The sequence below is a fragment of the Corvus moneduloides genome, chromosome 20 (assembly GCF_009650955.1).
Source record: "Corvus moneduloides isolate bCorMon1 chromosome 20, bCorMon1.pri, whole genome shotgun sequence".
Lineage (NCBI taxonomy): Eukaryota > Metazoa > Chordata > Aves > Passeriformes > Corvidae > Corvus > Corvus moneduloides.
The window spans coordinates 10,900,314-10,924,716 of record NC_045495.1 but is presented as its reverse complement, the minus strand read 5'-3'; the positions used below and the strand labels follow the sequence as shown (position 1 = coordinate 10,924,716).

Genomic DNA, 24,403 nt, shown 5'->3' with positions numbered 1-24,403 from the left:
CCTTATAAAAAGCTTAAGACAAGTTACCTGAAGGTAATCCCTGCCCTTCTCACACCTCCTCCTTCATGGCTTTTCTCATTATTATTTTGCAAAACAGTATGTTCAGACACAGAAAGTTGTGGGAGTTTTGACAGTGTGGAAAAGGAAATAAAGAACTTGCTGTCACTATTATAATTTCAGCTATTGTCATCCCAAAGGATTGTAACAGAAGCAAACGCAGAAGGTTCTTACAAAAATATTCATTTATTGACATCTGAATTGAATTTTATGTCAAAAATACATGTACTTAAATACAGAAAATACGACCTGAGTCTACATTAAAAAAAATACATATATTAAATAAAGTTATTTTTTATCTCAGAGTTATTGCACCTGATCCCTCCCCTATAAAAAATTAAATAGCACAACATTAAGTTGGATTTTGGAATGTTTTCAGTTTCTCAGCTAGCTCTAAATGACATTGAAGCATTTCCAATGAACCCCAGCTGGTCATGCTCGCCCATCCCGGCAGCTGGGGACATGGAGCAGCTGGATCTGTCCAGGACCTCAGTCCAGCTCCAGCTCATTCACGTACTGCTGGACCCAGTCCTCCACGGGGTTGGCGCAGACTTCCCGGCCCTTCCTGGTGATAAACCTGTGGGGTGAGAGGAGGTCAGTTTTTGGTGGGAGAGCACTGAATGGAGAATCACAGAATCATGGAATTATGGAATGGTTTGGGTCGGAAGGCACCTTAAGGCTCATCCAGTTCCACCCCCTGCCATGGGCAGGGACACCCTCCACCAGACCAGGTTGCTCCAAGCCCCATCCAACCTGGCCTGGAGCACTTCCATAGCTGGGACAAGAGCCCTGCCCAAGCCCAGCCTCTCCCAAGGATGAGCAGCTCCATGCCTTGCCCATCCTATCCAGCAGCCACCAGTTTTATCTGCAAAGGCGTAGAGCAGGACCAGCATGAGGCTTCTGTGCTCCAAGCATCGCCTTGTACTTCTTGTCTACCCCAGCCTTCATTCCCTGTCTTTGGAAAAGGGGCCTTCTCCTCCCGGGCTTCTCATCCCAAACCCTGCCCCAGAGGAGGGACTTACACGACAGCAGGCTGGGAGCACTGGCTGTTGGTTTCATAGTAATCCGTCACGAAGCTGCGGGGCAGCTGCCGGGAGATGTAGGAGAAGCAGCAGGAGGTCGGTGGATCAGAGCCAACTGTGAAGGGTAAAGACAGTCATGAGCAAGGGATGGGGAACAGGGCCAGGAGCTGGGATCACCCATCCCTGGGTCTAGGGAGCAGGGAGGATGTGGAGGAGGAAGAGAAAAGATGGGGTCTTTTTTCTTCTTCTTCCTTCAGTTGTTTCCCTGTTGGGTTCACGCTGAGCTGGCATTGACACAGCCCATGTCACCAGACAACATCTCCCAGCCCAAACCTGGCCACCCCTAGCCCTCCTCAGGGTGCCCACATTTGACCTCTGTAGCAGGGGTGGGGAGCATGGTTGTGGTTTTACCCTAAAAAGGGTAAAAAAAACTTTAGGTTTTATGCTAATGGTCTTTGAGCTGTGCCTGTCCCACAGCCCCAGAGCACCTGCCAGAAGATGGTGGGACAGAGGGAGGGACCTGGAGTGGAAGTGCTGGCAGAAGGGACGGTTCCAGCAGAGACATCTCTCCTGTCCCCATTTAGGGAAGGTGGGGAGAGCCCGGACTTACGTGGAGCAGCAGAGGTCTGATAGCAGAAGGCAGCGATGAGGATGGCCAGGGCAACCACAGACACCTTCATATCGGTGAAGAAGTGGTGGCTGGAGCTGGAGCAGGCAAGGGAAGCTTGGAAGGCTCTTTGCTGTCTGATGCTGAGACCATCAGCAGCCCCTCAATTTATGGGGCGAGAGGTCCATGCGGTGACTTGCGTAGGCATGGTGGAATTTCCACCAGAGTCCACTCATGGTGCAGTCTCGTGATGGAACAGAGCAGCCCCAGCCCCGGAAGAGTGAAGCTCCCTGCTCGATTCAGTGCCTCCCCAGTGACACAGGATATGAAACAGTCACTGTGGCTATTTCTGCTTCTTTCATGCCTGTCCCTTAGTAAGAAGTTCCTCTGTGGAGGTTCCTGCATTTGTTAAGTCCCCTGTTACCCAACCTTCCCAGGCAGCTCAGAGGGGAGAGAGTATCAGTGCAAGAGCTGCGCTGGAGGGCCCAGGAGCATTCGTGGGATGAGGCTGGTTAGGGAAAAAGAGACTGAAGACTCCTTTACCGTGGAATTCTCCCCTCCCATATCTGCAAAGCCCTTGCTGCCCAGGAGCAGGAGGTGGGAGCTGTCACCAGTGTCCTGCATGTGCTCCCCATGGTTGGAGGTGGTTCAGGGCAGGCACTGGCACAGGTAGTGGTAGGCATGAAAGAGGAGTCTCAGAAGCTGAAACACTCAAGTTTCCCCATCAATTTAAGGGAAAGGAGAGCTGAGATGGGCTATTTGTTATCTCCTGGAACTGCCTGATGCACTCCAGGTCCTATAAGGAGACATTAAATTACAATTTAGATTATACAGTTAAAATTCAAGCACTACTGGTTGTCTGGGCATGGGGATGCAGAGAGCTGAAAGAAGTGTAGAGACTTGTAACTCTGAAGATGAGGCAGAGAGAATTTCTCTGAAGTGCAGGGTGAGGAAGGAAACAGTGCTTCTGAAAATGAGGAGCAGATGAACTGTGGGGTGAGAGCATGGGCAGAAACTGGGAGGTTGGGAAGAAAAGAGTATCCTGTCTCAGCTGATGAGAGCAAATGACCACAGAGTGGAGAAGCAGTACAATATATGGGAGAGAGTAAGAGCACTGTGAAGGCTGGGCAAAGGGTGGGACAGAGATGGCTCACTGGGAAGAAGCCACCACCCTCCACACAGAGAGCCATGAAGGTGTAACAGACTCCCTGAGGAGGAGAGGGAAGGCCAGGCAGGGAGGTGATGAGTGCTCTGGGAAGAGCTGAGGGCTGTCCAGCTGGACCAAGATGTTCCTAGAAGGATATCTGTTCTCTACAGGAAAGCATACATTCCCAGGGAATGTCTCCATTTTGTTATTTTCAAGACATCATGGAGTGGTGATGTCTTGATAGACACTTCCTGAAAGCCAGTGGAAGGTTTATAAAGCGAAGTGGAGCAACCCAACCTCACCCCGGCACCTCTGTACTCCCCCCAGCAGCGCTGGGCATTGACTCATCCTGGTTCTATTAAAGGTTTCCAGCTACTGCCCCAGGAACCTTTTGTAAATAACCGGGTATTTTCCCAGTATTCTCCACCCTCCACCAGCCGTGCCAGGTTAGCTCCATGCAGGGGACCTGCCCTGCTCCAGGTGGACGGCGAGGGGTCCAGAGGACAAGGCACAGGAGAAGCCACAGATTTGTCCCACCCTCAGGGAGGCTCCTGCTGGGAGATGTGGTGGTGGCTTTCACCCAGGCTGGGGAGGGCACATCTACCCCACGGAGCAAATATGGCTCTTGCCAAGCTGAGCATCCCCTTTCAGAGCTGATCTGGCCCGTTTCCATCTTTCCCTCTGCAGAGAGGCACCTTGCAGGCTCACTCATCAGTCCAGATCCCATTCCCTCACTCTGTTTGTCATCTTGCTTGTCCCCAAATATCCTGGGAAGATGAGGAGAGAGCCTGCCTCCACATGCAGGGCACTCAGCCAGGCAGGAGGTGGGAACCTGGCGTTCTGACGACGCCAGCTGGGGTGGGAGGGAGTGAGCGTCAGCTCCCTTGGATCCTGTCTGGCTGCTCAGGAAATATAACTTGTACATGGATGGAGGAGCATGGTTTGTCTCTGAGCTGCTCCTCTGATTGTGCCCTCAAGCATCCGCGGGTTATGCCTGGAGATCCAGCCCCTGCAGCCGAGTGCTCCTGTCCTGCTCCCGAGGCTCACGGTGCCAAAATGTGGAGAGATGTTCTGATAAATGACGAATTTCATGAAAACAGAAGAATTAGTTTGGGATCTGCTTTGATTATTCAAATGTTTTCAATGAGGGATTTTCCCTTTCAGGCTGGACACCTCTGCGCCTTAATCCCTTTGTCAGCAAATTATTTTGACCTCTTGGGGACTATTTTGAAATTAATAAAAGCAAAAATTTCCTTAGTTTAGCTGAATCAGTTTAGGATCAGTTTAGAATCAGTTTAGTTGAGGTAATGTGTGTTACAGGGGACTTGTAAGGGCTGAAACTTTTCCACTGCTGAGAGCCAAAAATAACCCCAAAGCCAAGTTGCTTGGTTTCTAGCAATCAAATTCTTCCTTAGAAATCTGACAAAGGCTCCTGCTGTGCCAGCTTGTGGCCAGCTGGATGGAGGTGGGAGGCTACAGTCATGCCGGTGATGCCCTGGGATGTTGCAACATGCTCCTAAAAAATGTTTCCTTACCCACTTCCCACATTCCAGTGATGATGAAAAGAGAAAGTCATCTCTTCCAGCTCTTCGCCCTTTTAGGAAGGATGGTTGAGTGTGTCTCAGATGAGGAACCATTTTCCCTGGGAGGTGCCTTGAGACATGAAAATGGCCATGGAAGAGTGGGAAAAGTGGGCTGGAACATCTCTGGGGGAATTAATTTAATTACACAGCAAAGTGGTGGTGTAAAAAGGAAGTTTTCCCGTCAGGTGGCTTCAGAATTCCTGATCCAGCAGGCAGTGCTTGGAGTCAGTGGGATTTGCCATCTGAAGGATGTTGCCCTGTTTTACACAGAGGGATATGATTGAGGTTTTCTACAAGTCCCCCAAAAAATCCCAGAAGAAAGTGCTAAGTAAAGCAAATGCCTAAAATAAATTCAGTGACAGCAGAAATAGGGAAATTCTCTGTCTTAATTAATGGGGAACCTGGAAAAAACTGGTGACATTGGCTGATGTAAGCTGCTATTTATAGCAGGGTTTAATGCTGAGGAACTGGGATTCACTCAGAAAAGGAAGTAATGAAAGATGTCTTGAGTTCAGAAATTGCCCCTAAGCCAAGATCCACCGACCTCTCCAACTCCATCCTGCCCTGCTCCAGCTCCAGCTCCAGCACCAGTGACATTACATCAGTGTCCAGAAATTTCACCCCCACCATTCTTGACATTTCTGGAGAAATGTTGGAATTTTTTAGATGATGTCACATCCTGGAACTGACTCCAGTAAGAACCTGTGCCTGTGGGAGTGACTGGGGACCATCTGTCTCCAGTGTGGTGGGTCCAGGGGAGAGCATGGCCAACTTGGCCGGTCACCTCTGGCTGGTTCCACAGGAAACACTTTGTGTTTCCCCAAAGTCATGTCAGGACAGGAAGCCGGTCATAGCTGATAAGAAATGTGTATCTTGATAAAGGTCCCATCCTTCTCCAGCAAAGGCATTTTACAAAATAAAATATTCTGGGAAGTGCTCTTCTTTCTAATGGCTGATGCCTCAGATTTTTCCTGGCCTTTCTTTTGAAGCAGAGCAAAGCAAAGAGGATGGAGGGTACAGTATTTCAAAGCAAATTAAAGTGAAATAAAAAAGCCTCTTTGCTCCACACCCCTCTCCATTCTTGGCATGCAAAGAAAGAAACAGGGGAAACCTGAGTTTTTGCAATTTTTGAGCCTTAGGGAGGTGACTGTGGGGCTGTGCCCCTGGTTCACCCTGACTGCTGGCTCCAGGGACTGGGACATACCCAACCCAGCCCCTTCAGCATCCCTCAAACCCCAAAAGTCTGGGAGGACCAGACAAAGTGTCTCTCCTGGGACTGCATCCTCTGCCCACCTCCCGCAGATCGTTGGTGAGTGCCCCAGGAAGAGCAAGGAGGACCAGGCTGAAAATTCAGAGCTCTGCTGTGATGGAAACTAAAAGAGGGTAGAGTTAGAATAGATATGAGGAAGAAATCCTTCCCTGGGAGGGTGGGCAGGCCCTGGCACAGGGTGCCCAGAGCAGCTGTGGCTGCCCCTGGATCCCTGGAAGTGCCCAAGGCCAGGCTGGACATTGGGGCTTGGAGCAGCTGCGACAGCAGAATGTGTCCCTGCCCATGGCAGGGGGTGAATAAAGTGGTCTTTAAGGTCCCTTCCAACTTTTTGATTCTATGATTCTATGAAAACCAAACCCACTTTTAGTGAATCCAGTGGGCCTTGCCTGCCCATTATAATCGAGGAAAAATAAAAATACATAAGATACAAATAGTTTTCATTTTCATTGGTGCTCCTGGTGTGCAGATTTCTAGGCTTTTTGGGATGGGGTGGGTGGAGGTCCCCCCAGGGAGCGTGGGATGTCTGGCTGATCCCCACAGGTTAGAACCACAACCTCCCCTGAGAGCAGGGATAACCTTTAAACTTGTGTCAGGGCCATTGCCACAGCTGGAGGACTTCCCCAATCATGGAATCATGGAATCATTTAGGCTGGAAAAGCCCTCTGAGATCATCGAGTCCAACCATCCTCCAGGCATTACCAGGGCCACCACTTACCCAGGTCCCCAAGTGCCACATCCACACATCTGTTAAACCCCTCCAGGGGTGGGGACTGATGGCCCCCAGACTCCCTTGCCCAGCGCTGGCCCCTCTCTGCAGGGTCCTGGCAGGGCTGTGTCACTGCGGGGAGCTCGGAGCCCCACGGGAGGTGCGAGCCCCGGTCCCACAGCGGGGCGTGAGCTCTGCAGCTGCCAGTGAACAGCCATGGTCATGCACTGGTGTTTACTGGCCTCATGATGTATTCAAAACTGTAAAACCACTTCCCATGTGTGCGGCTGGTTGGAGGTTGGGGTGTTCGGCAGCGTTTCTCTGAAGTGCAGGTCCTGTCCCACGTGATGTGGAGGGTTTTGCCACCCAGATGGGTTTGTGCCCTTCAAAGGGGATATTGTCTGGCTGCCCCAGCTAGCACGGGCTGTGCCTGGCACCCGCATCCCCTGGGGGAGAGGGGAGGGCTCGGAGAGCTTTGGCACTGCTCACTGATATGCCACAGCTCCACAGCCTCTCCTCCATCACTTCATGGCCCTGCAGCCTCCCCCTGTGGGCTCTTGCACCCTTCCACTGCCCCACGGCCTCTCCTGCATCTCCCCACAGCCTCCACAGCCACAGCATCCCCTGCCCTCCCCAGCCCCAGGGTTCCTGCATCCCTTGGGGACCATGCAAGAATGCGCAGCCACATGCTGGGACTTGCTGGGCTCGGTTTGTGAGTGGGAGTAGAGGGAGCTGGGCTCGATCAGGGGTCACCTGAGGGACAGTGCTGTGCTGTGACCCCCAGAGCACCTCACCTCTGCCCCAGGTGAAGCCACCAGCATCTCCCAAATGGATCATCCCGCTCCCCAGAGCCTGCATCCACTTGTGGACTTACAGAAGGAGGAGAAAAGGCTACAGGAAGTAACGGGGATAATAATACTCCTTTCTGTGCTCCAAGGTCCTTCAGTGCCAGGGCTGGGATAGTGCAGCCCCCACGGGTGAGCTGTGCCCCTGGGGGGGGCTGACAAAGTCCCCCACAATCCTGGGGAGAACCCTCACCATCACCCATGGGCAAAGTACCCCCATGCCCCTGCCCTGGGTTCTTGGCTTTGTGACCTGTGGCTATAGGCGAGGGCACGATTTCAGGGGAGCTTGAAGGAGTTTGAAAGCTTCTGGGCTAATCCTTGTCACTGTTTATATCCCATGGGATGCAGGCTCAGCACCCCCATAACATCCTTCCCTACACTCTTCTCCTTTGAATAATTTTAGCTTTCTATTTCTATCCTGCCTGCACCAAAACAAACCTCATACCCCAGTCGGGTGAGGCTAAAGTGGTAAAGAATGGCTTGTTTCCAGGAATAATAAAGGAACCTTGAGAGGCGTCAGCTCATAAACACTTAAACTACAGGAACTGCAGTAGCAGAGGGCTCTGGGATTTGCCAGAGAAGCGAAAACCAGTGGCCAGAAGCAGAAAACCGAAACCAGAAAACCGCCCCGGAGGTCGGCAAGGGCGACTCACTCGGCATCATCCTGGCAGGAGCTCCAGGGCTGGCAGCCGGTGACTCAAAGCTGGAGCCCTGGGGGCGGGGGGGTGTCTGTGATGGGGAGGAGGTGCCCCCCCTTTCCAGCAGGCTTCCCAGCATTCTGGGGGAAACAACAACCCCGCTGACAAAGCAGCTCTGTGGGCATCCACTGGTGACACAACCGAGGGGCTGCAGCTGCAGGAGCTCTTTGCAGCACCTCCTCCTCCTCCGCCTCCTCCTCCTTCTTCAGCTCCTCACATTCAGTTATACTTTCTTTCCTCACACTGACCATCTCAGAGTTTCCAGGTCAAAGACAGAGCTGCAGGTCCCATCACAGCCACCACGCCTCCCCACATCCCCCTGTGCCCCGTGCACATAACCAGCCTCATGGTTTGTGCCTTGCAGGCAGCAGCTGGTGAGCAGAAGGTGCGAAGTTCCCATGAGCAAAGCTGTCACTGGCTGGTGCCAGCCGCAGGGTGCCTTTCTGCAGCCTCTGTCACCGCTCCACGCAGCGCTGGCGTTTGTCACTTCCCCGAGCACGCACTCACATGTGAGTTGCAAGAACAGAGGAACATAAAGCCCCCACTGTTGGTTTCTGAATGAATTATTTCCGTGGCAAAAAGCCACAATTTGGTTTTTTTCAGCAGCAATTCAGCCAAAAGCTGGAGCCGCTTCTTGTTCTGTGCTGAGCTGATCAGACTTACCAAGGGAACAAAGAGCTGATCCTGCCAGAGCTTGCTTCTGGCAAAAACCACCACCTTCTCTGATATCCATTCAGGACTTACAGAGCATTTGTCCCCTCTAAAAGCACACCCTTGGCCACTCCGGTGAGGTCGCTGCCCAGATGAGGATGAGTCACGGCCGGCAGCATCAGGAATGTAATGCAGGACAAGACCATGAGGGAAAGGAGGAATGCAAAACAAATCCTCCCCATGGGATAAGCATGGGAAGGAACAGACCATCACCAGTCTCAGGAACCTCCAACCTTCTTCTTTCAGTCCCGGCCAGGGACAAGCCAGCTGGTGAAGGACAGTACCTCCATTGCTCTCATGTGCAGATCCAGGGTAGCCAAGCAGGGGGTTTAGACTCCTGGGAGAGAAAATCCAGGCTCAGGAATACAACCAGAGGCCTGAGCATCCTCTCTGCAGTGGTGGGGTCTTTGACTGTGTGCCCAGAATGTGACAGGACATCAGGAAGCCTAGGTCATCCCTCTCCCTTCTCCCCAAGGAGCTGCCCTGAGTTGTTGGCCTGCTGAGACTTGCAAGTCTCTCCCATGTCAGGCAGGTTGTCCGCCACTTTCTTCTCACCTCTTTAGCCAGAAAATCCATCTTCTACCCAAGCCATCTTTTGGAGGGAGTGGCTGAGGCTGGAAAAATGTCTCAGGTGTGGCAAACCCCTTTTGCCAGTGAACTCCCTGCTCCCAGGTGGGATCCTGCCCTTTGGGATGCCTGTGACTGCTAAGGGCAAACTGATGAAGGGTGGGTTAGTTAAACAGCAGTGAGAGAGGCAAGAATGGGCTGGATACTGTGCTTGGAGGGCTGTGATCCATGGCACAAAGTCCAGCTGGATGCCAAGGCAACAGCGGGGAAACCCAGAGATCGATACTTAATATCTTCATGTCCTGGCTGATGGGACAAAGGGCGCCCTTAGCAAGCTGGCAGGTGACACAAAGCTGGGAGGAGGGGTTGTCACACCTTTCCCCTCTACTCAGCACTTTTGAGGCTGTTCCTCGAGTGCTGGGTCCAGTTCCGGGCTCCCCAGGGTTAGAGACCTATGGACATGCTGGAGGGAGTCCAGCAAAGGGCCACAGAGATGATGAAGAGACAGGAGCATCTCTCCAGGGAGAAGATGCTGGTACAGTTCAGGCTGGAGAAGGCTCAGGGGATTCTTACCAACGTGTGTGGAGCAAAGCAGATGCAGCCCAACTCTCCTCAGTGGTAGCCACTGACAGGACAAGAGGCAATGAGAAATTCTATTTAGACACCAGATAAAACTTTATTGCACTCTGAAACAGGCTGTCCAGAAAGGCTGTGGGGTCTCATAGCCCACCTGGAGATGGTCCTGGGCAGCCTTCCCACAGACTGGGCTGGATGATTTCAAGCCTCAGCTCCTCACCAGCCCTGTGGGTGTGGGGCGGGCAGGCAGAGTGTTTGGGGTGGCACAGAGCCCTCAGTGCAGCCACCCCTGAGCTCTGGGGCAGCAGCTCAGTAGTCTCTGGCAAACACCCAGCACACATGGCACGAGAGCACTTCTGTGCTGCCTGGTGGGGTTTTTTCCAGAGCTGCATAATCTTACACAAACATTGTCTTTCCCTAAACAGCTTCACTGGGAAACTCCCCCTGGAGTCCAGAGGGACCGTTCTCCTCTTTGTGTCCAGGCCACTTGGCATATTTTAGTTTCCTTTTGTTTTGAATAAAGCAAAAATGAGTGCTGAGTCACTTGGCATTGTGAACCATATTCCATTCTGCCTTACTTTTTTCTGTTCCATCTAATTCCTTTCAGCTATTTTCACTTTCATGTCATCCTTTTTCATCATGTTGGAATTTCCATTTCGGCTTCTCCCAGCTGCCTCCAGGACTCCTTTTTAAAAGGGGGCTGAATCCAGCTGCTGCACACTGAGCTGCATCTTCCGGAGCTTCTGGTCCTGCTCCGACAGCCCTCGCCTGACGGAAAGATGAAGGTCTCTGCAGCTGGATTGGCTCTTCTCCTCATTTCAGCCTCCTTCTCCCAGACTTTCTCTGGTCCAGGTGAGTCCTGCTTTTTCATTTGTGAAGGGAGAACAGATCTGGGCCTTCAGTGTTATTTCCCCATTGAGCTCCCATGGAGATAACCGGGAATTTATCAGCATTTGTGCCACTCTCCACTCTGCCCAGAGATCAGCTGCATGTAGGAACCCTGGAATTAGAAAATCATCCATCCATCCATCCGTCCATCCATCCACCCTGGGCTCAGAGCACTTATTCCTGGTTAGAGTTGAAGGATTTCAGCCTCTGCCCTGGGGCTGGAGGAGTTGGGGAAGTGAAGCTCTGATCAATGGCAGGTTGAGAATCTCCCACAGTACCTTGATACTGCTCGTGGCATTGGACCAGATGATCCCCCCATGTCCATTTCAACCTTAATTATTCTCTAATTCCTCACTACCTTCCCTGACAGCACAGCTCCCACTGCTCACATTGTCTTCCTTTGCCTCTTCTAGCTGGATCTGACCTCCCAATCTGCTGTGTCAAATATACACAGCACAAGCTCCCATGGAAGCGCATCCAGCGTCATTATATCACCAGCAGCAGTTGTCCCCTGACGGCTGTCGTGTGAGTGCCAGCACGGGGGACAGGGTGGGGACAGCCGCTGGGGGGGGATGGGGGGCTGACCAGCTCTGCACAGCAAGGGGGGTGCAGGAACACAGCAGGGAGAGGGGAATACCAAGGAGAAAAGGCTCACACAGGGATTGCTGGGGATACCCGGGGGTGCTCTTGCAGGAGTGGAGGAGGCAGTGTGGGACAAGGGATGGGAGTGGGGAGCGTAGGGGTAAACCTCTTGTGATGCTCAAAGCTGGGACCCAGGCTCTCCTGGGAAGCAGGTGTGAGCAGAGATCTAACATGTCCCATCCCTGTTCCACAGGTTTGTCACAAAGGAAGGCCACCAGGTCTGTGCCAATCCCAAAAACACCTGGGTCCAAAGACACCTGCAAATCTTGGAGCAGAACTGAGCCAAGCAGGAGAGCATGTGCAGCTGCTATCATGGACAAGTCATGTTATCCTGAGCTCCAGCCATGGAGCAGGACCCTGGGACAACAGGAGCTGCAGGAGCATCTGCAGGTGTCCCCAAGGGAGTGCTGGAAGGACACCTTGTGTTCGGAGCTGCTGCTTATCCTTGGCTTGCACGGACCAGGCTGCAGCCTCATCCCTCTGCCCCGACCCCAGGCCCATGGGACTGCGCCTCGGCTGCTGTATTATTTGAAGTTATTTAAGAAATTATCATATGGGGCAATCAGTCCTTTTTTCCCTGTGGATAATGATATTATTTATAGGGGGGTGACAGGGAGGGTTATTTATAGGAGGGTGACCCAGTGTTGGATGACAGGGGACCCTGGTTTATACACATGAACTCATGATTCTGGAGAATAAAGAATTTGGAGAAAACCTTTGCTTTTTCCCTCTTATGTGCCTCCGTGTGGTGTTCACCAGCTCACACACAGAACATCCCTCTGAGCCATCTGAGCCTCTGTAGGACACATGAAGATGGAAAATGGTTTGAGGCAAACCCATAAAGTTTCCACTCTGCAGACTCAGGAACATCCTCCAAAACCTCATTCCCCCACTGCACACACCCCCACTCCCCACATCCTCTACAGAATTAGATGTGTTCGTATCCACATGTGGGACTTTTACACACATGAATCTGCTCTCCACACTCCCCAGGCACATCCCACACACTTGCTGCTCCCAGCCCCACACACCCCACCTCAGACTGGTCCATGGGTGTGCAGTAAGTCATGCTGAGACCGGCAGTGCTGCTTGGAGAGGGACAGGGGACCCATCTTTCATTCTGACCATCCCAATGGGGTTTGTTCCTCACTTTCCCACCTGTAAAACAAAGAGGAAGGTCCAGCTCTTGCTGCAGGGGTAAAACAAGCAGCAGAAAACCTGCTGCAGTTGTTCTCAGGATGCAGCTTTCCATGGGAACATGAATGGGAAGGAGCAGGTCCCAAGGGTAAAAGCACAGTGCTGGGCACAGCTTGTCCATGGAGGTCATGCTCAGGGCTCCTTGACATCTGCACTCTGGGAAGAAATCCCAGAAGGATTTTGGTTGTAAAGGACTTAAAGCCCATCTCATTCCATCCCTGCCATGGGCAGGGACACCTTCTGCTGGACCAGTGTGCTCTAAGTCCCATCCAACCTGGCCTGGAACACTTGCAGGGCTGGGGCAGCCACAGCTTCTCTGGGCACCCTGTGCCAGGGCCTCCCCACCCTCACAGAGAAGAATTTCTTCCCAATGTCCATTCTAAATTGACCTTCTTCAGTGTAATACCATTCCCCTTTGTCCTACAGCAACAGGCCCTGCTAAAAGTTTTGTCAGCATTTTTCTTACAGACCACCTTCAAGTGCCCTCACAGCATAGTCCAGAGCTGTCCTGGCCTTGCCCACATCCCATTCTTCTTTCTAAAGCAAAAAAGCGCTTTCTCTTAGTGTTTATTTTTTTCCTGCTGCAGCTATAGGTCAGATTTGGCAACTCTTGAGGCTGGGAAAGCACCTCTGTGTTGTCTTGTGATTTCTCTCTAGTCTTGTGTTTTCCAGGCAGGAAAGCTGGCTGGAGGCAAGAGGGTCATGGACATCCAAGGAGCAGCATCCCAGCAAAGGGCAGCCCAGCCCAGCATCATTCTGTGTTCCAGGAAATGGTGCTGGTGCTGGGGAAATATGTGGAGAGATGAAAGTCTGCAGGGGGTGTATCCTGAGTGAGGCTACCTCACTGCACTGTGAAACCCTGGAGCACAGTGGCCAGTGGATGGACAGGAGTGGGTGAAGAGCCCGGGAACGGGGTGCTGGGTGTCTCCCATACCCGTGAGGACATGCCAACCCCGCGTTTGGTGCTGCAGAGGAACTGCAGGAGCCCCAAATTGTCCCTGGTCTGGGACCCTGAGTGCTGAGAGGGGATGGAGGATGGATGTTTTGGAGAAAGGGAAGTTGAGGGGAGTACTGGGGTTTATCCCATGCCCGGGATTCAGGGACAGGCTGGAGAGGCTGGATCATCCAGTGCTGCAGCTGCCTCCCCTCCAGGCAGTCCCTGGCTGTGTGCCCAGGCACTTGTGGGAATTTCCCTCTCAAGCCTTTCTGGTTTCGGTTTCCGGTTGCTGAACTTAGGGAATGTTTCCTTCACTGCCTGCAGTGGCAGAAAGCATCAGGAGATCAGAAGACCTTCATGGTTCCATGGGCAAAACACTGGATAGCCTGCTTTTCTCTCGCCTTTTTGAGAGCATGAACCCTGTGGCTGTTCCCTCTGTCCCAGCTTCACTTGAAGAGGCCCTGGGAAGAGAGAGGAGCCATGGCTACCCTCAGTCCCAATGTCCACATTGTCTCCCTGCTGGTCCCTGCTCCAATCCCATCATGAACATCCTGGCACAGCCTCTCACTGCCACTCCTGGAGAACTGATGGTTTGAACTTAGCCTCACACCTCAGCCACTTCAATTTCTCTCTTTTCAATCTGCACTGGCCACTTCATCCAAGAATCCTTTCTCCTAAACCCACCCATTTACACGTCCCATCACTGGTGCTACCCCGTGGAAAGTGGGGGCTGGATGGATCAGTGCTAAGCACAAACATGGTCTGTGTGATGGGAACTTGAAGGTCTCTCTGCTTGAGCCTTGTTCCTCTCCTTGTTGCTGCTTTTCTTTCTCAATCCTGCTCTGCTCCAGGTGAGTCCACCCACCCAGAACCACAGAATCACTAAGGTTGGAAAAGACCTCTAGGATGGTTGCCCCAGCCACTACCCCAGCTCTGCCAGGGCCACCACTGACCGACATCCCTATGTGCCACTTAAACGCCTTCAGGGATGGGGAAGGTGATGCCCTGGGCAGAGGTGATGATGAGCAAGGGGAGGTCAGGAGACAACATGAACATCTGCAGACCACCATGGCACCAACGGGGCTTGGGGATGTTTTACAGGATTTTATCTCACACTGGTTTTCTTGGCCCTGATTATTGGAGGTCATTTGTTGCTGGACATGAGGGGGGCCTGAAGAAATTGCTCCCGTGGTGATGGAGTGGAAAATGCTGGAAAATGTACTTGGAAGTGAAGACTTGACCTGCCAAGCTGCCAGGTGGGGATACTCTTGTCCAAGGGGTGATACAAAAGCTTCTGAACTTTTGCTTCAGCCGGCTCTGATGGATACAGCCCGAATTGTTCCCATCCCCTGTAGAGCTTCAGCACAGGGAGGTGGGACCAGCAGTTTCGTTTTCTACCCACAAAGCAATCAGCCAGTTTTAAATGTCAACCGCAGGCTGATAAAGTGCTTTTGTTGGTTTTACTTTGTGCTTTATTAAACAAAATTCTTGTTTCCTTCCCCAGGAAGATTCAGAACAGCAGTGAATTGGTGCCTGTCTTGCAATGAACACTAACTGAGCATCCCAAGGGCTAAGCCTGTCTCAGGCTGCATTCCCAGAGCAGTCTGTGCCAGTGATGTGGTCCCAGCCACCCCCCTTCCATCTCACCATAGGGACACCCCTGAATCCCCACCCTGAGATTTCCAGGCATTCCTTTGCCAGATCTGCAGTGGCAAAGCCCCACCAGCTCCCAGCCTATGATATGATGGGGGGAAAGGGCTGGGAGGAAGTTCTGGCCCTGCATCAGCATGGGGGCTGGGAGGTGCTAGCAGGTGCTGAGGCTGCTGCTGCTGAGGTGCTGGGATCAGGGAGGCCAAGCAGAAGGAAAGGCTTTCAGAGCTAAGGAGGCTGGGGCATTTCCAGCTGAGAAGTTGGGGTTTTTCCCCTATGTCTCCCAAAATAGTTTTAGTGGGGTCCCTGTTTTCCAAACAGGAGGGAAACGACACAGATGACACAGAGGGAAAACAACTTTATTCTTTGGCACCAGCACAAAACAGTGGTTTGAGAATAAGCCCGAACACTGCGGTTCCACAACGAGCATCCTGTAAGAAACCAGGGTACCACTTCCTTCTCTAGGCGCAGATGTTACCCACAGCATCTACTGCACCGCTACAAAATTCAGCAGGCAAAACTCAGCCTGGGCTTACAGGACAGCGCTCAGACCTAATTCCAACCTAGCTCTGGGATGAAATCCCCCTCCCATTCTAGCAGTGGAGGCACAAGGTGGAGCTCAGTTTAGCCACATCACACAGAGGGGCCTAAGATGGGTCTGCAAGGCCAGGAGGTCTTCAGCCTCACGGCTGCCCTAAGTGTGGCTGAATTATTGCATATAAATGACACCTTTGGAACGGACTTCAGGGGTCCCAAGGTGGCTCAGCAGGTCCTGGTGCGTGGCAGTAGCATTTCTAGGTCTGTGCCAAGCTCTGACGGATGGTCTGACAGGACTTCTCAGCTTCCAGTGCTCACTGCAGCTCCAGGCTGTTCACATATTCCTTCACCCACCTGGCATCAGGGTCAGCACAGACCTCCCGCTTCTTCCTGGTCACAAACCTGGCAAGTCAGAGGTTCAGGGGTTACAGTCCCGAAGGGGAAAAGGGACATGAGGGACTTGGGTCATGTCATTGGATCATCTCCCACAAACCCGCAAGCATCCGGGAGCTGCAGAGCCTGCTAAAACCCAGGGGGAGATCAGGGTCCCTTGGGAGAACCTGCCACGCTCAGATATTCATCTCCTTGTCCAATGCAGAGGTGAGCCTGGATGCAGCGTGGAATGTTGTGTGGATTGGGCTCATCAGCTCTGGAAGGTCCTGCTGGCTCCTGACCTCCTTCCCATGCCTTATTCCCAGCACCGGGACAGTCCAAGGAGACCAAGGACCACTTATTTCTCAGCTGAGGAGGGTGAGGGCTCACACGCTGCACAGGGACCTGGGTGGCTGCTCCCTTCCCCCGGGGATGATAGCTCACAGCACCCTGCTCCTGGCCCTGTTGAATGTGAAGCCAGGAGCCCTAAGGCTGGCAAAGCCTCCCCTCACAGCCCAAAGCCGATACTTACACAACTGCTGGCTGGGAGCACTTGCTGCTGGTGTAGAAATACTCCTGCACATGACTCTGGGGCAGCTTTCGTGAGGTGTAGCTGAAGCAGCACGGAGTTGTGTCAGATCCCACTGGAAGAGATCAGGAGATCCAGCCTGAGATCATCTCTCAATAACTTGCACATTCCTGGCTGAGAGCACAGGCAACCACCCCTTAATCAGCTGGAAAGCCCCTTCTCCTCCTGTTTTCCCTGAAAATCAGCAAGAAATTGCTGTGAACACTAAAGCTTGATAAACAACATTGCTAGGATTGCTTGTTAAAAGTTTTACACTCACATCCCAGGGTAAAAATCCCTTTGGTTACCCTGGGTCCACTCCTAAAGGCCAGAAACAAAATCAGGGGAAAGGAAACCTGGAAACCTTGATACCAGTAAAATTCATCCCTAAGATGAAAGGATGTTAGAAAGAAAGACCAGTCCAAATAAATCAGGAGAAGTCATTCAAGCAGGTTTCCAACCTTTGCAGCTGACTTTTGCCAGTTCTGCTCCAAATTACAGGCAGTCAGAGCAAAAGTCCACCCCAGGAGAGCAGAGGGATGCTATACTCACATGGAGCAGGAAAGGCCTGAGAAAAGAGGGCAGCAACCAGGATGACAGAGAGGCAGAGTGTGGAGGTGTTCATCCTGGACAGGGATAAGCTGCAAGAGCAGAAGCAGGACCAGAGCAGGTTCCTCCTGTGCCTTTTGCGAGGTGCTGGCTCAGTCCTTGCTTTTTATAGGGACAGGGGCCAGTCAGTCAGATTAGAAGGCAAGTGTGGAATTTCCAAAAAATAATAGAGCTGATGTCATGGCACCTTTGCCTCACAAATACTGGAAAAAAAAGAGGAAACAGCTGGTTGAGGAAGCAACAGAATAGTGTTTGTATGAAGGGAGGTAAGCGTGAGCAAATCAGCCCCCACTGACCAAGACAGGATACGAAACCACCCTTCAGCAGCAGCTTCACTTTTGCATCATCCGAAACAACTCTGCTTACCAAACTCACCTCAGCATCCTCCCCAAAGCACCAGGAGGACCCAGCTCGGTCTCCTCTTCAAGGAACCCATTTTGGGGGTCAGGGGTGCTCAGACCCTCAAATGGAAGGTGCATGTCCAGCCGTGGGGTCCCTTCTCCAGTCGTGGGTCTGGGAAATGTCCAGGGTGGATACAGGGGGTCAGTGAGGGCAGGCAGCAGGAACACTCAGTCTGCAGGCTGCCTGTAGATCCAGGCTGGCAGCCTTGGCACCGTCAAGCACAAAATTCTCAGTGCTGTCCTTCCTGTGTGGGGCTTGTGCCCCGAAACCCCTCCCAACACCCCCCAGTAATGGCAGGGCTTGACTGGGAATCCTGCTTGGATGGGCTGACTCTACAAAGAGCATCTTCTCCAAGTGCCAGGGGGTTTGGTACAAGGTGGGATGCAGAGGGCAGAGCAGGAGGTTCCCCAGCCCAGGGAGTGGAGAGGGACCAAGAGACCCCAGTCCCTGGTGCTTGCCCACAGTCAGGGGATCATGGTATGGTCTGCCCAGAGGCCTTGGCACTGCCCTTGCCATGGCACGATGGGTTCTCCAGGATGTCCCAGGGAGCATTTCCGCTTTTTCCACCTCTCTCTTCTTTGTGACAGGGCCCCATTTTGCCAGCTCGCAGCCTGTGGTTCCTCTGGGTGTTTTCCAGCCCAGCTGCTGATCACGAGGCACCACAAGCTCATGTTCCTGGGATTTCCTCACTGACCCTCGGCCCCAATGTTGCGGCAGGGCTGCAGACAAGGGCTGTTCTGCTGCCCCTCTTCTTCTCCCCCACTGATCTCATGGGTCTGTGGGGCACTCAGAGCCTCCCCAGTGTCCCTTCACCATGATGTCCCCATGGGTGGGCAGCAGTGCTGCAGGAGGGTCTCCAGGGCTGTGCCAGGGACCCTGCTAGGGTGGGCAGGAGCCCATGGCTTTTCCAACTCATCCTCCCAGGAGCAATCCAGGTGGTGTCCTGAGGACCCTGAGGACTCTTCATGAGCAGGAGCTGGAGCTGAACCGAGTGCCTGACATCATGGGGTTGTCACAGACACATGGTGGTGGCATTTTGGGGCAGCACAGCAACGTGCTGCGGGTACTCAGGCTTTGCAAGGGACAAAACCTCAGCTGGAATTTGCCAAGGGACTTCCCCCTGTCAGAGGTGGAGAGCTGGATTATTTATTGCTACTGCCATGTTGCATTCAAGAATTGTGATTAGACTGTTGGTCTGGCTAATTGATGTGTGGGGGCACTGCTGATGCCCCAGACCCACGCAGGTGCAAAGGAAGGCAGTGGGTCTCACCTTCACCCCCTCAGCACAACAATAATTGCATTTTGTGCTGAGCCTCATCCCCACTGCCCCAAGGCTGATCCTGGGGCTGGGATTTCTCTTTCCAAGGAGCAGTGCCTGTAGAAAAAGTCTGGTTTTTATGCCCTCCACCTGCCCTGCCACACGGCCTGACAAAGGGCTCCAAAAGGCAGCTCCTGTGCCGTGACACCTCCCAGTTGCACGTGGTGGGTGGCAGCCACTCACCTTCGATCAGAGACAGAGACTGTCCTGCCCTGGGACATGCGAATGAACCTGTTTGGTGTTCCCAGACATGCTGGCAGACGAAGGAACTGTTACTGCCTGTGGCATAATAGGTGACAGGGCCAGATCGAGATCTAAGAAACCACAGAAAGGTACTGATGCTCCCCCAACCGCAAGGCAGCTGGAGCTCACACTCTGTCACAGCTGGTAAAGGCAACTGAAACCGTGACATCTGATTTTTGCTCTGACAGTGCAGGGTGACTCTGCCTCAGCCCTGCACAGCCTCCCCCTTCCCTGCTCCTGACATGCCCAAGGGCTGGCACAATCCTGTAGCATCCTCACACAGCCCAGCCTTGCCCCTCATGGGGAGGCTTTGCTCTGTGCAGGGCTTTTTGAAAGTGCATTCTGCAGCCCTGGCCCTCACAGCAGAGATGCCAGAAGGTTGGAAATATGCCAGGTCATTTGTCATGGCTCCATCCTTCCTCCAGGCCTACTCTGCATTCCCCAAAGCTGCCTCCCTTTGCCTTCTCCTTCTTGCAGCGCAGCTCCCCAAGGAAACGTGTTAGCAAAGGCGGCATCTGGGATCCACCAGGCACTGCAGAGAAACCTGGGATGAGATCGTGGCACCACAGGGATGGGGGGCGGGATGCCCGAAGTCCCACTGGGACCCCAGACCAGGTCATGGAATGGCTGCAGGGGGGAACTGTGGTGGGGTTTGGCCTCAGATGGAGACGAGAGCTGCACTGGCCATTTTTTGGGAGCTGCATGGGACAAGGCAAGACACACGGAGGTTTCCCCAGTCTGTGTGCATCGATCCCTGAAAACCGGAGAGGTTTTTTCTCTCTGTCCATTTACTTCCCCTCCCAACCACACGCGAGCATCCAAGGATCACCAGGCCCTCTGCTGTCCTCCACGGGAAGCGTTCCTGGAGCCCTTCCACTCACCTCCACCTCAGCCGCGGTTCACCCATCTGCTGAGGGGCCCTGGGGACACGCCCGTGCTCCCCTCTCGGGGTCCCTCCCTGCACACAGCTCAGGAGGTCCGTCCTCTGTGTCAGCGCTCCTTCGCCTGGGATCGGAGCCCTGCCGTGCTGGGAGCTGCAGGCACAGGTGACACTTTTACTGTCCCCTTGAGCCCTGGGCTCTCCCTTGTGCTTTTTGTCCTGGGCAGGGATCCGGGGCTCTGCAATGGCCTGTCTTGCTGCCCATGCTGGCAGCAAATCTCTGGGGAGTGAGGGGGAAGTGGGGGGTATTTCCAGCTGCTCTCCATCTCCCTGTTCATCAGGAAGCCGCTTTTTGTTCCCCTTCTGTGGGGCAAAGGAAGACAGAGGTCTCTACTCCCCCTACGGACTCTCTGCAAACAAGAATCACCTACCTGCTCTTCACAGCTTCAGATTAGGTTCTAAAAGATGGCCCCAACCAGCTGTTTCCTCATAGAAAAACAAGATGGCAAGGTAAAACTATCAGGAATGGGGGCTCCAGACACACTCCCTGCCCAGTGCTGGGGCTCACACCCATTTCCCTCGCCCAGGAAAGGCTCTGCTGATAGTCAGCCTGTACCTGCACTTTTGTTCTTCTCCCCAGGTGACTCTGGGGAAGCTCTGACTGTGCCCTGGGGGTCAGTATTGTTGTGTCCATGACACTGTGCCCAGTGTGGTGTGTGGCACACGAGCCTGGCAATGTCCAGCAGCCCCAAGGGGGCCATGATCCAGCAGCAGCAGGAAAACCTCCCTGGTGAACCCCCAGAGGATGCTACACCTTTTCCCGGACCATTTGCCATCACTGCCTTCCCCAAACCTGCCTTCAGTAGTGGTCAGAGTCACGGCATAACCACGTCCTGCTTCCCTGGCCTGCAGAGGTGGGGTCCTCTTGCACAGAGGGGCTTCCCAACGCCACAGGCATCGCTGCCAATTCCCCCAGAAAGGCTGTGACATCCATCCCCTCTGGTCCTCTCCTTGAACCGTGGGGAGCAAGTGTCCCTGTCCCTTCAGGGCTTGGTTGATGCCAGCAGCAGGTCATCCTGGTGGTGGCCACTCTACACTGGTGGTCACCACTCCTCCCTGGTGGTCACTACTCATCCCTGGTGGTTTAGTGGTCAGGATTCGGCACTCTCACTGCCGCGGTCTGGGTTCGATTCCCAGCCAGGGAAGGGGCTCCTGCAGCCACCACAGGTCCCAATCTTTTCCTGGATGGCTGTGCTGTCCTGGAGCAGCTCCTGGGGTTCAGTTCAGGGTTCAGAAGCTCCCAGTGTATGGGACTGGGTCAGGGCGGGATGAATTTTGGGAGTTGGCAGCAGCTTCCTGTCCTCCCACTGCCGTCAGGCTGCACCTGCCAGTGGGGTGATACCCCTATGGTGGGGTGTAGGAGCAGGGCGGGACAGGGATGTAGGGAGCTCATGAAGCAGTGCCCCGATACCTCCCTGGGGAGGGGTTTTACACTGATGCAACACTGGGGGCTGTGATAGTTTATGTCCCCTTCCAATGCCATGACCAGGGTCAGGCCCCCATTTCTCCTGAATGCTTTATTGTGCCAGTCAGGAGTTGTTGGAAGGAAGGGAATTGGCATGATAAAAAACATTACCCCACCTCCACAGGATCTGCTTCTTATCAGCCTTTGCCCTTACCTCTTGAACACACTCAAGACATTAATCTCTGACTATCAGGGACATAATAAATCACAGAGCTCAAGCAGCTTGTTCAAACAAAGCTCAGTCTATCACTGCAGAGTGACATGGCTGCAGGGAGCAGGGTATGGGCTGTGGGAAGAGGGTGACACAGCTGCAGGGAGCAGGGTGACACAGCTGTAGGGAGCAGGGTGACCCGGATTTTGGGAGCAGGGTGACACGGCTGCAGTGAGCAGGGTGACACGGCTGCAAGGAGCAGGATGACACGGCTGCAGGGAGCAGGGTGACACAGCTGTAGGGAGCAGGGTGACCCGGATTTTGGGAGCAGGGTGACACAGCTGCAGGGAGGAGGATGACACGGCTGCAGGGAGCAGGATGACACGGCTGCAGTGAGCAGGGTGACATGGCTGCAGTGAGCAGGGTGACATGCCTTATGGGATCAGGGTGACACAGCTGCAGGGAGCAGGGTGACATGCCTTATGGGAGCAGGGTGACATGGCTTTTGGGATGATGGGCTGCAGGGAGTAGGGTGACACATTTATAGAAAGCAGGGTGACACAATTCTAGGGAGCAGTGTGACACCTCTGTAAGGGAGCAGGACGACAGGAGGTAGAAAGCAGGGTGACACATCGATAGGGAGCAGTGTCACACAGCTGTAGGGAACAGTGTCACACAGCTGTAGGGAACAGGGTCACACAGCTGTAGGGAACAGTGTCACACAGCTGTAGGGAACAGGGTCACACAGCTGTAGGGAGCAGTGTCACACAGCTGTAGGGAACAGGGTCACACAGCTGTAGGGAACAGTGTCACACAGCTGTAGGGAACAGGGTGACACAGCTGTAGGGAGCAGTGTCACACAGCTGTAGGGAGCAGTGTCACACAGCTGTAGGGAACAGGGTGACACAGCTGTAGGGAGCAGGGTCACACAGCTGTAGGGAACAGTGTCACACATCTGTAGGGAGCAGTGTCACACAGCTGTAGGGAACAGGGTGACACAGCTGTAGGGAACAGGGTGACACAGCTGTAGGGAGCAGGGTCACACAGCTGTAGGGAACAGTGTCACACAGCTGTAGGGAACAGGGTGACACAGCTGTAGGGAGCAGTGTCACACAGCTGTAGGGAGCAGTGTCACACAGCTGTAGGGAACAGGGTGACACAGCTGTAGGGAGCAGGGTGACACAGCTGTAGGGAGCAGGGTCACACAGCTGTAGGGAACAGTGTCACACAGCTGTAGGGAACAGGGTGACACAGCTGTAGGGAGCAGTGTCACACATCTGTAGGGAGCAGTGTCACACAGCTGTAGGGAACAGTGTCACACAGCTGTAGGGAACAGGGTGACACAGCTGTAGGGAGCAGGGTCACACAGCTGTAGGGAACAGTGTCACACAGCTGTAGGGAACAGGGTGACACAGCTGTAGGGAGCAGTGTCACACAGCTGTAGGGAGCAGTGTCACACAGCTGTAGGGAACAGGGTGACACAGCTGTAGGGAGCAGGGTCACACAGCTGTAGGGAACAGTGTCACACATCTGTAGGGAGCAGTGTCACACAGCTGTAGGGAACAGGGTGACACAGCTGTAGGGAACAGGGTGACACAGCTGTAGGGAGCAATGTCACACAGCTGTAGGGAACAGGGTGACACAGCTGTAGGGAACAGGGTGACACAGCTGTAGGGAGCAGTGTCACACAGCTGTAGGGAGCAGTGTCACACAGCTGTAGGGAGCAGTGTCACACAGCTGTAGGGAACAGGGTGACAGCTGTAGGGAACAGCGTCACACAGCTGTAGGGAACAGGGTGACAGCTGTAGGGAGCAGTGTCACACAGCTGTAGGGAACAGCGTCACACAGCTGTAGGGAACAGGGTGACACAGCTGTAGGGAGCAGGGTGACACAGCTGTAGGGAGCAGTGTCACACAGCTGTAGGGAACAGTGTCACACAGCTGTAGGGAACAGTGTGACAGCTGTAGGGAGCAGTGTCACACAGCTGTAGGGAACAGTGTCACACAGCTGTAGGGAACAGGGTCACACAGCTGTAGGGAGCAGTGTCACACAGCTGTAGGGAACAGTGTGACAGCTGTAGGGAACAGCGTCACACAGCTGTAGGGAACAGGGTGACACAGCTGTAGGGAGCAGTGTCACACAGCTGTAGGGAACAGTGTGACAGCTGTAGGGAACAGCGTCACACAGCTGTAGGGAACAGGGTGACACAGCTGTAGGGAGCAGGGTGACACAGCTGTAGGGAACAGGGTGACACAGCTGTAGGGAGCAGTGTCACACAGCTGTAGGGAGCAGTGTCACACAGCTGTAGGGAACAGGGTGACATGGCTGTATTGGGGGAGAGGGGGGGACATGCTATTGCAGGATTTCTTCCTGTGGTAAGAAGAGGTGCAGGGCTGCCCCCCTGAACACCCTCCTGACCATCTCCTAAAGGTAAAGAGTCACTGGAAACCAGGGCCAGGACAGAAACACAGGGGTCCCTTGAGGGGGTGTGACCGCCCTGTGTCCGTCCGTCCCTCCTGGGGCCAGGGAGACAGGGACTGACAGTAAAACTCCCGCTGTGAGCAGGACTTGAACCTGCGCAGGGAAACCCCATTGGATTTCAAGTCCAACGCCTTCACCACTCGGCCATCACAGCAGCTTGTCTGGCCTGTGTCCGCAGGAGCCCCTGGCTGTAACCCTGCCCAGGGACACAGCA

At 53.7% G+C, this 24,403-nt stretch overlaps 3 protein-coding genes and 2 non-coding genes across 5 annotated transcripts; 2 read left to right on the top strand and 3 right to left on the bottom strand.

Annotated features, from left to right (window-relative positions):
• Nucleotides 1–223: 223 nt before the first annotated feature.
• Nucleotides 224–1,971, bottom strand: LOC116454115 (C-C motif chemokine 4 homolog). Its single transcript, XM_032130301.1, has 3 exons — nucleotides 1,690–1,971; nucleotides 1,080–1,194; nucleotides 224–634 (listed from the first exon to the last, which is right to left on the bottom strand). Exons 1-3 carry the CDS (start codon nucleotides 1,757–1,759, stop codon nucleotides 547–549), a joined length of 273 nt encoding a protein of 90 aa, XP_031986192.1. The 5' UTR covers nucleotides 1,760–1,971; the 3' UTR covers nucleotides 224–546.
• An 8,358-nt stretch (nucleotides 1,972–10,329) lies between these two features.
• On the top strand, nucleotides 10,330–12,007 carry LOC116453981 (C-C motif chemokine 4 homolog). The gene is made up of 3 exons (XM_032130027.1): nucleotides 10,330–10,641; nucleotides 11,091–11,202; nucleotides 11,513–12,007. The coding sequence occupies exons 1-3, from the start codon at nucleotides 10,569–10,571 to the stop codon at nucleotides 11,598–11,600; spliced, it is 273 nt and encodes a 90-aa protein (XP_031985918.1). The 5' UTR covers nucleotides 10,330–10,568; the 3' UTR covers nucleotides 11,601–12,007.
• Nucleotides 12,008–15,443: 3,436 nt separating this feature from the next.
• On the bottom strand, nucleotides 15,444–17,440 carry LOC116454121 (C-C motif chemokine 5-like). The gene is made up of 3 exons (XM_032130311.1): nucleotides 17,133–17,440; nucleotides 16,545–16,656; nucleotides 15,444–16,042 (listed from the first exon to the last, which is right to left on the bottom strand). The coding sequence occupies exons 1-3, from the start codon at nucleotides 17,203–17,205 to the stop codon at nucleotides 15,955–15,957; spliced, it is 273 nt and encodes a 90-aa protein (XP_031986202.1). The 5' UTR covers nucleotides 17,206–17,440; the 3' UTR covers nucleotides 15,444–15,954.
• Nucleotides 17,441–21,165: 3,725 nt separating this feature from the next.
• Nucleotides 21,166–21,237, top strand: TRNAE-CUC. The gene has a single exon. It is a non-coding gene; the product is annotated as a tRNA-Glu (tRNA).
• Nucleotides 21,238–24,261: 3,024 nt separating this feature from the next.
• On the bottom strand, nucleotides 24,262–24,343 carry TRNAS-UGA. Its single transcript has one exon. It is a non-coding gene; the product is annotated as a tRNA-Ser (tRNA).
• Nucleotides 24,344–24,403: the final 60 nt, after the last annotated feature.

Bases quoted from the DNA above. Each gene is read 5' to 3' on its own strand.
- LOC116454115 (XM_032130301.1), bottom strand. From the start codon at position 1,759: ATGAAGGTGTCTGTGGTTGCCCTGGCCATCCTCATCGCTGCCTTCTGC. The intron at 1,195-1,689 runs GTAAGTCCGGGC...TACCCTTCACAG, and splicing joins TCAGACCTCTGCTGCTCCAC to TTGGCTCTGATCCACCGACC. The intron at 635-1,079 runs GTAAGTCCCTCC...CTCACCCCACAG, and splicing joins TGCTCCCAGCCTGCTGTCGT to GTTTATCACCAGGAAGGGCC.
- LOC116453981 (XM_032130027.1), top strand. From the start codon at position 10,569: ATGAAGGTCTCTGCAGCTGGATTGGCTCTTCTCCTCATTTCAGCCTCC. The intron at 10,642-11,090 runs GTGAGTCCTGCT...TGCCTCTTCTAG, and splicing joins CCAGACTTTCTCTGGTCCAG to CTGGATCTGACCTCCCAATC. The intron at 11,203-11,512 runs GTGAGTGCCAGC...CCTGTTCCACAG, and splicing joins TGTCCCCTGACGGCTGTCGT to GTTTGTCACAAAGGAAGGCC.
- LOC116454121 (XM_032130311.1), bottom strand. From the start codon at position 17,205: ATGAACACCTCCACACTCTGCCTCTCTGTCATCCTGGTTGCTGCCCTC. The intron at 16,657-17,132 runs GTGAGTATAGCA...GATCTCTTCCAG, and splicing joins TCAGGCCTTTCCTGCTCCAT to TGGGATCTGACACAACTCCG. The intron at 16,043-16,544 runs GTAAGTATCGGC...CTGACTTGCCAG, and splicing joins TGCTCCCAGCCAGCAGTTGT to GTTTGTGACCAGGAAGAAGC.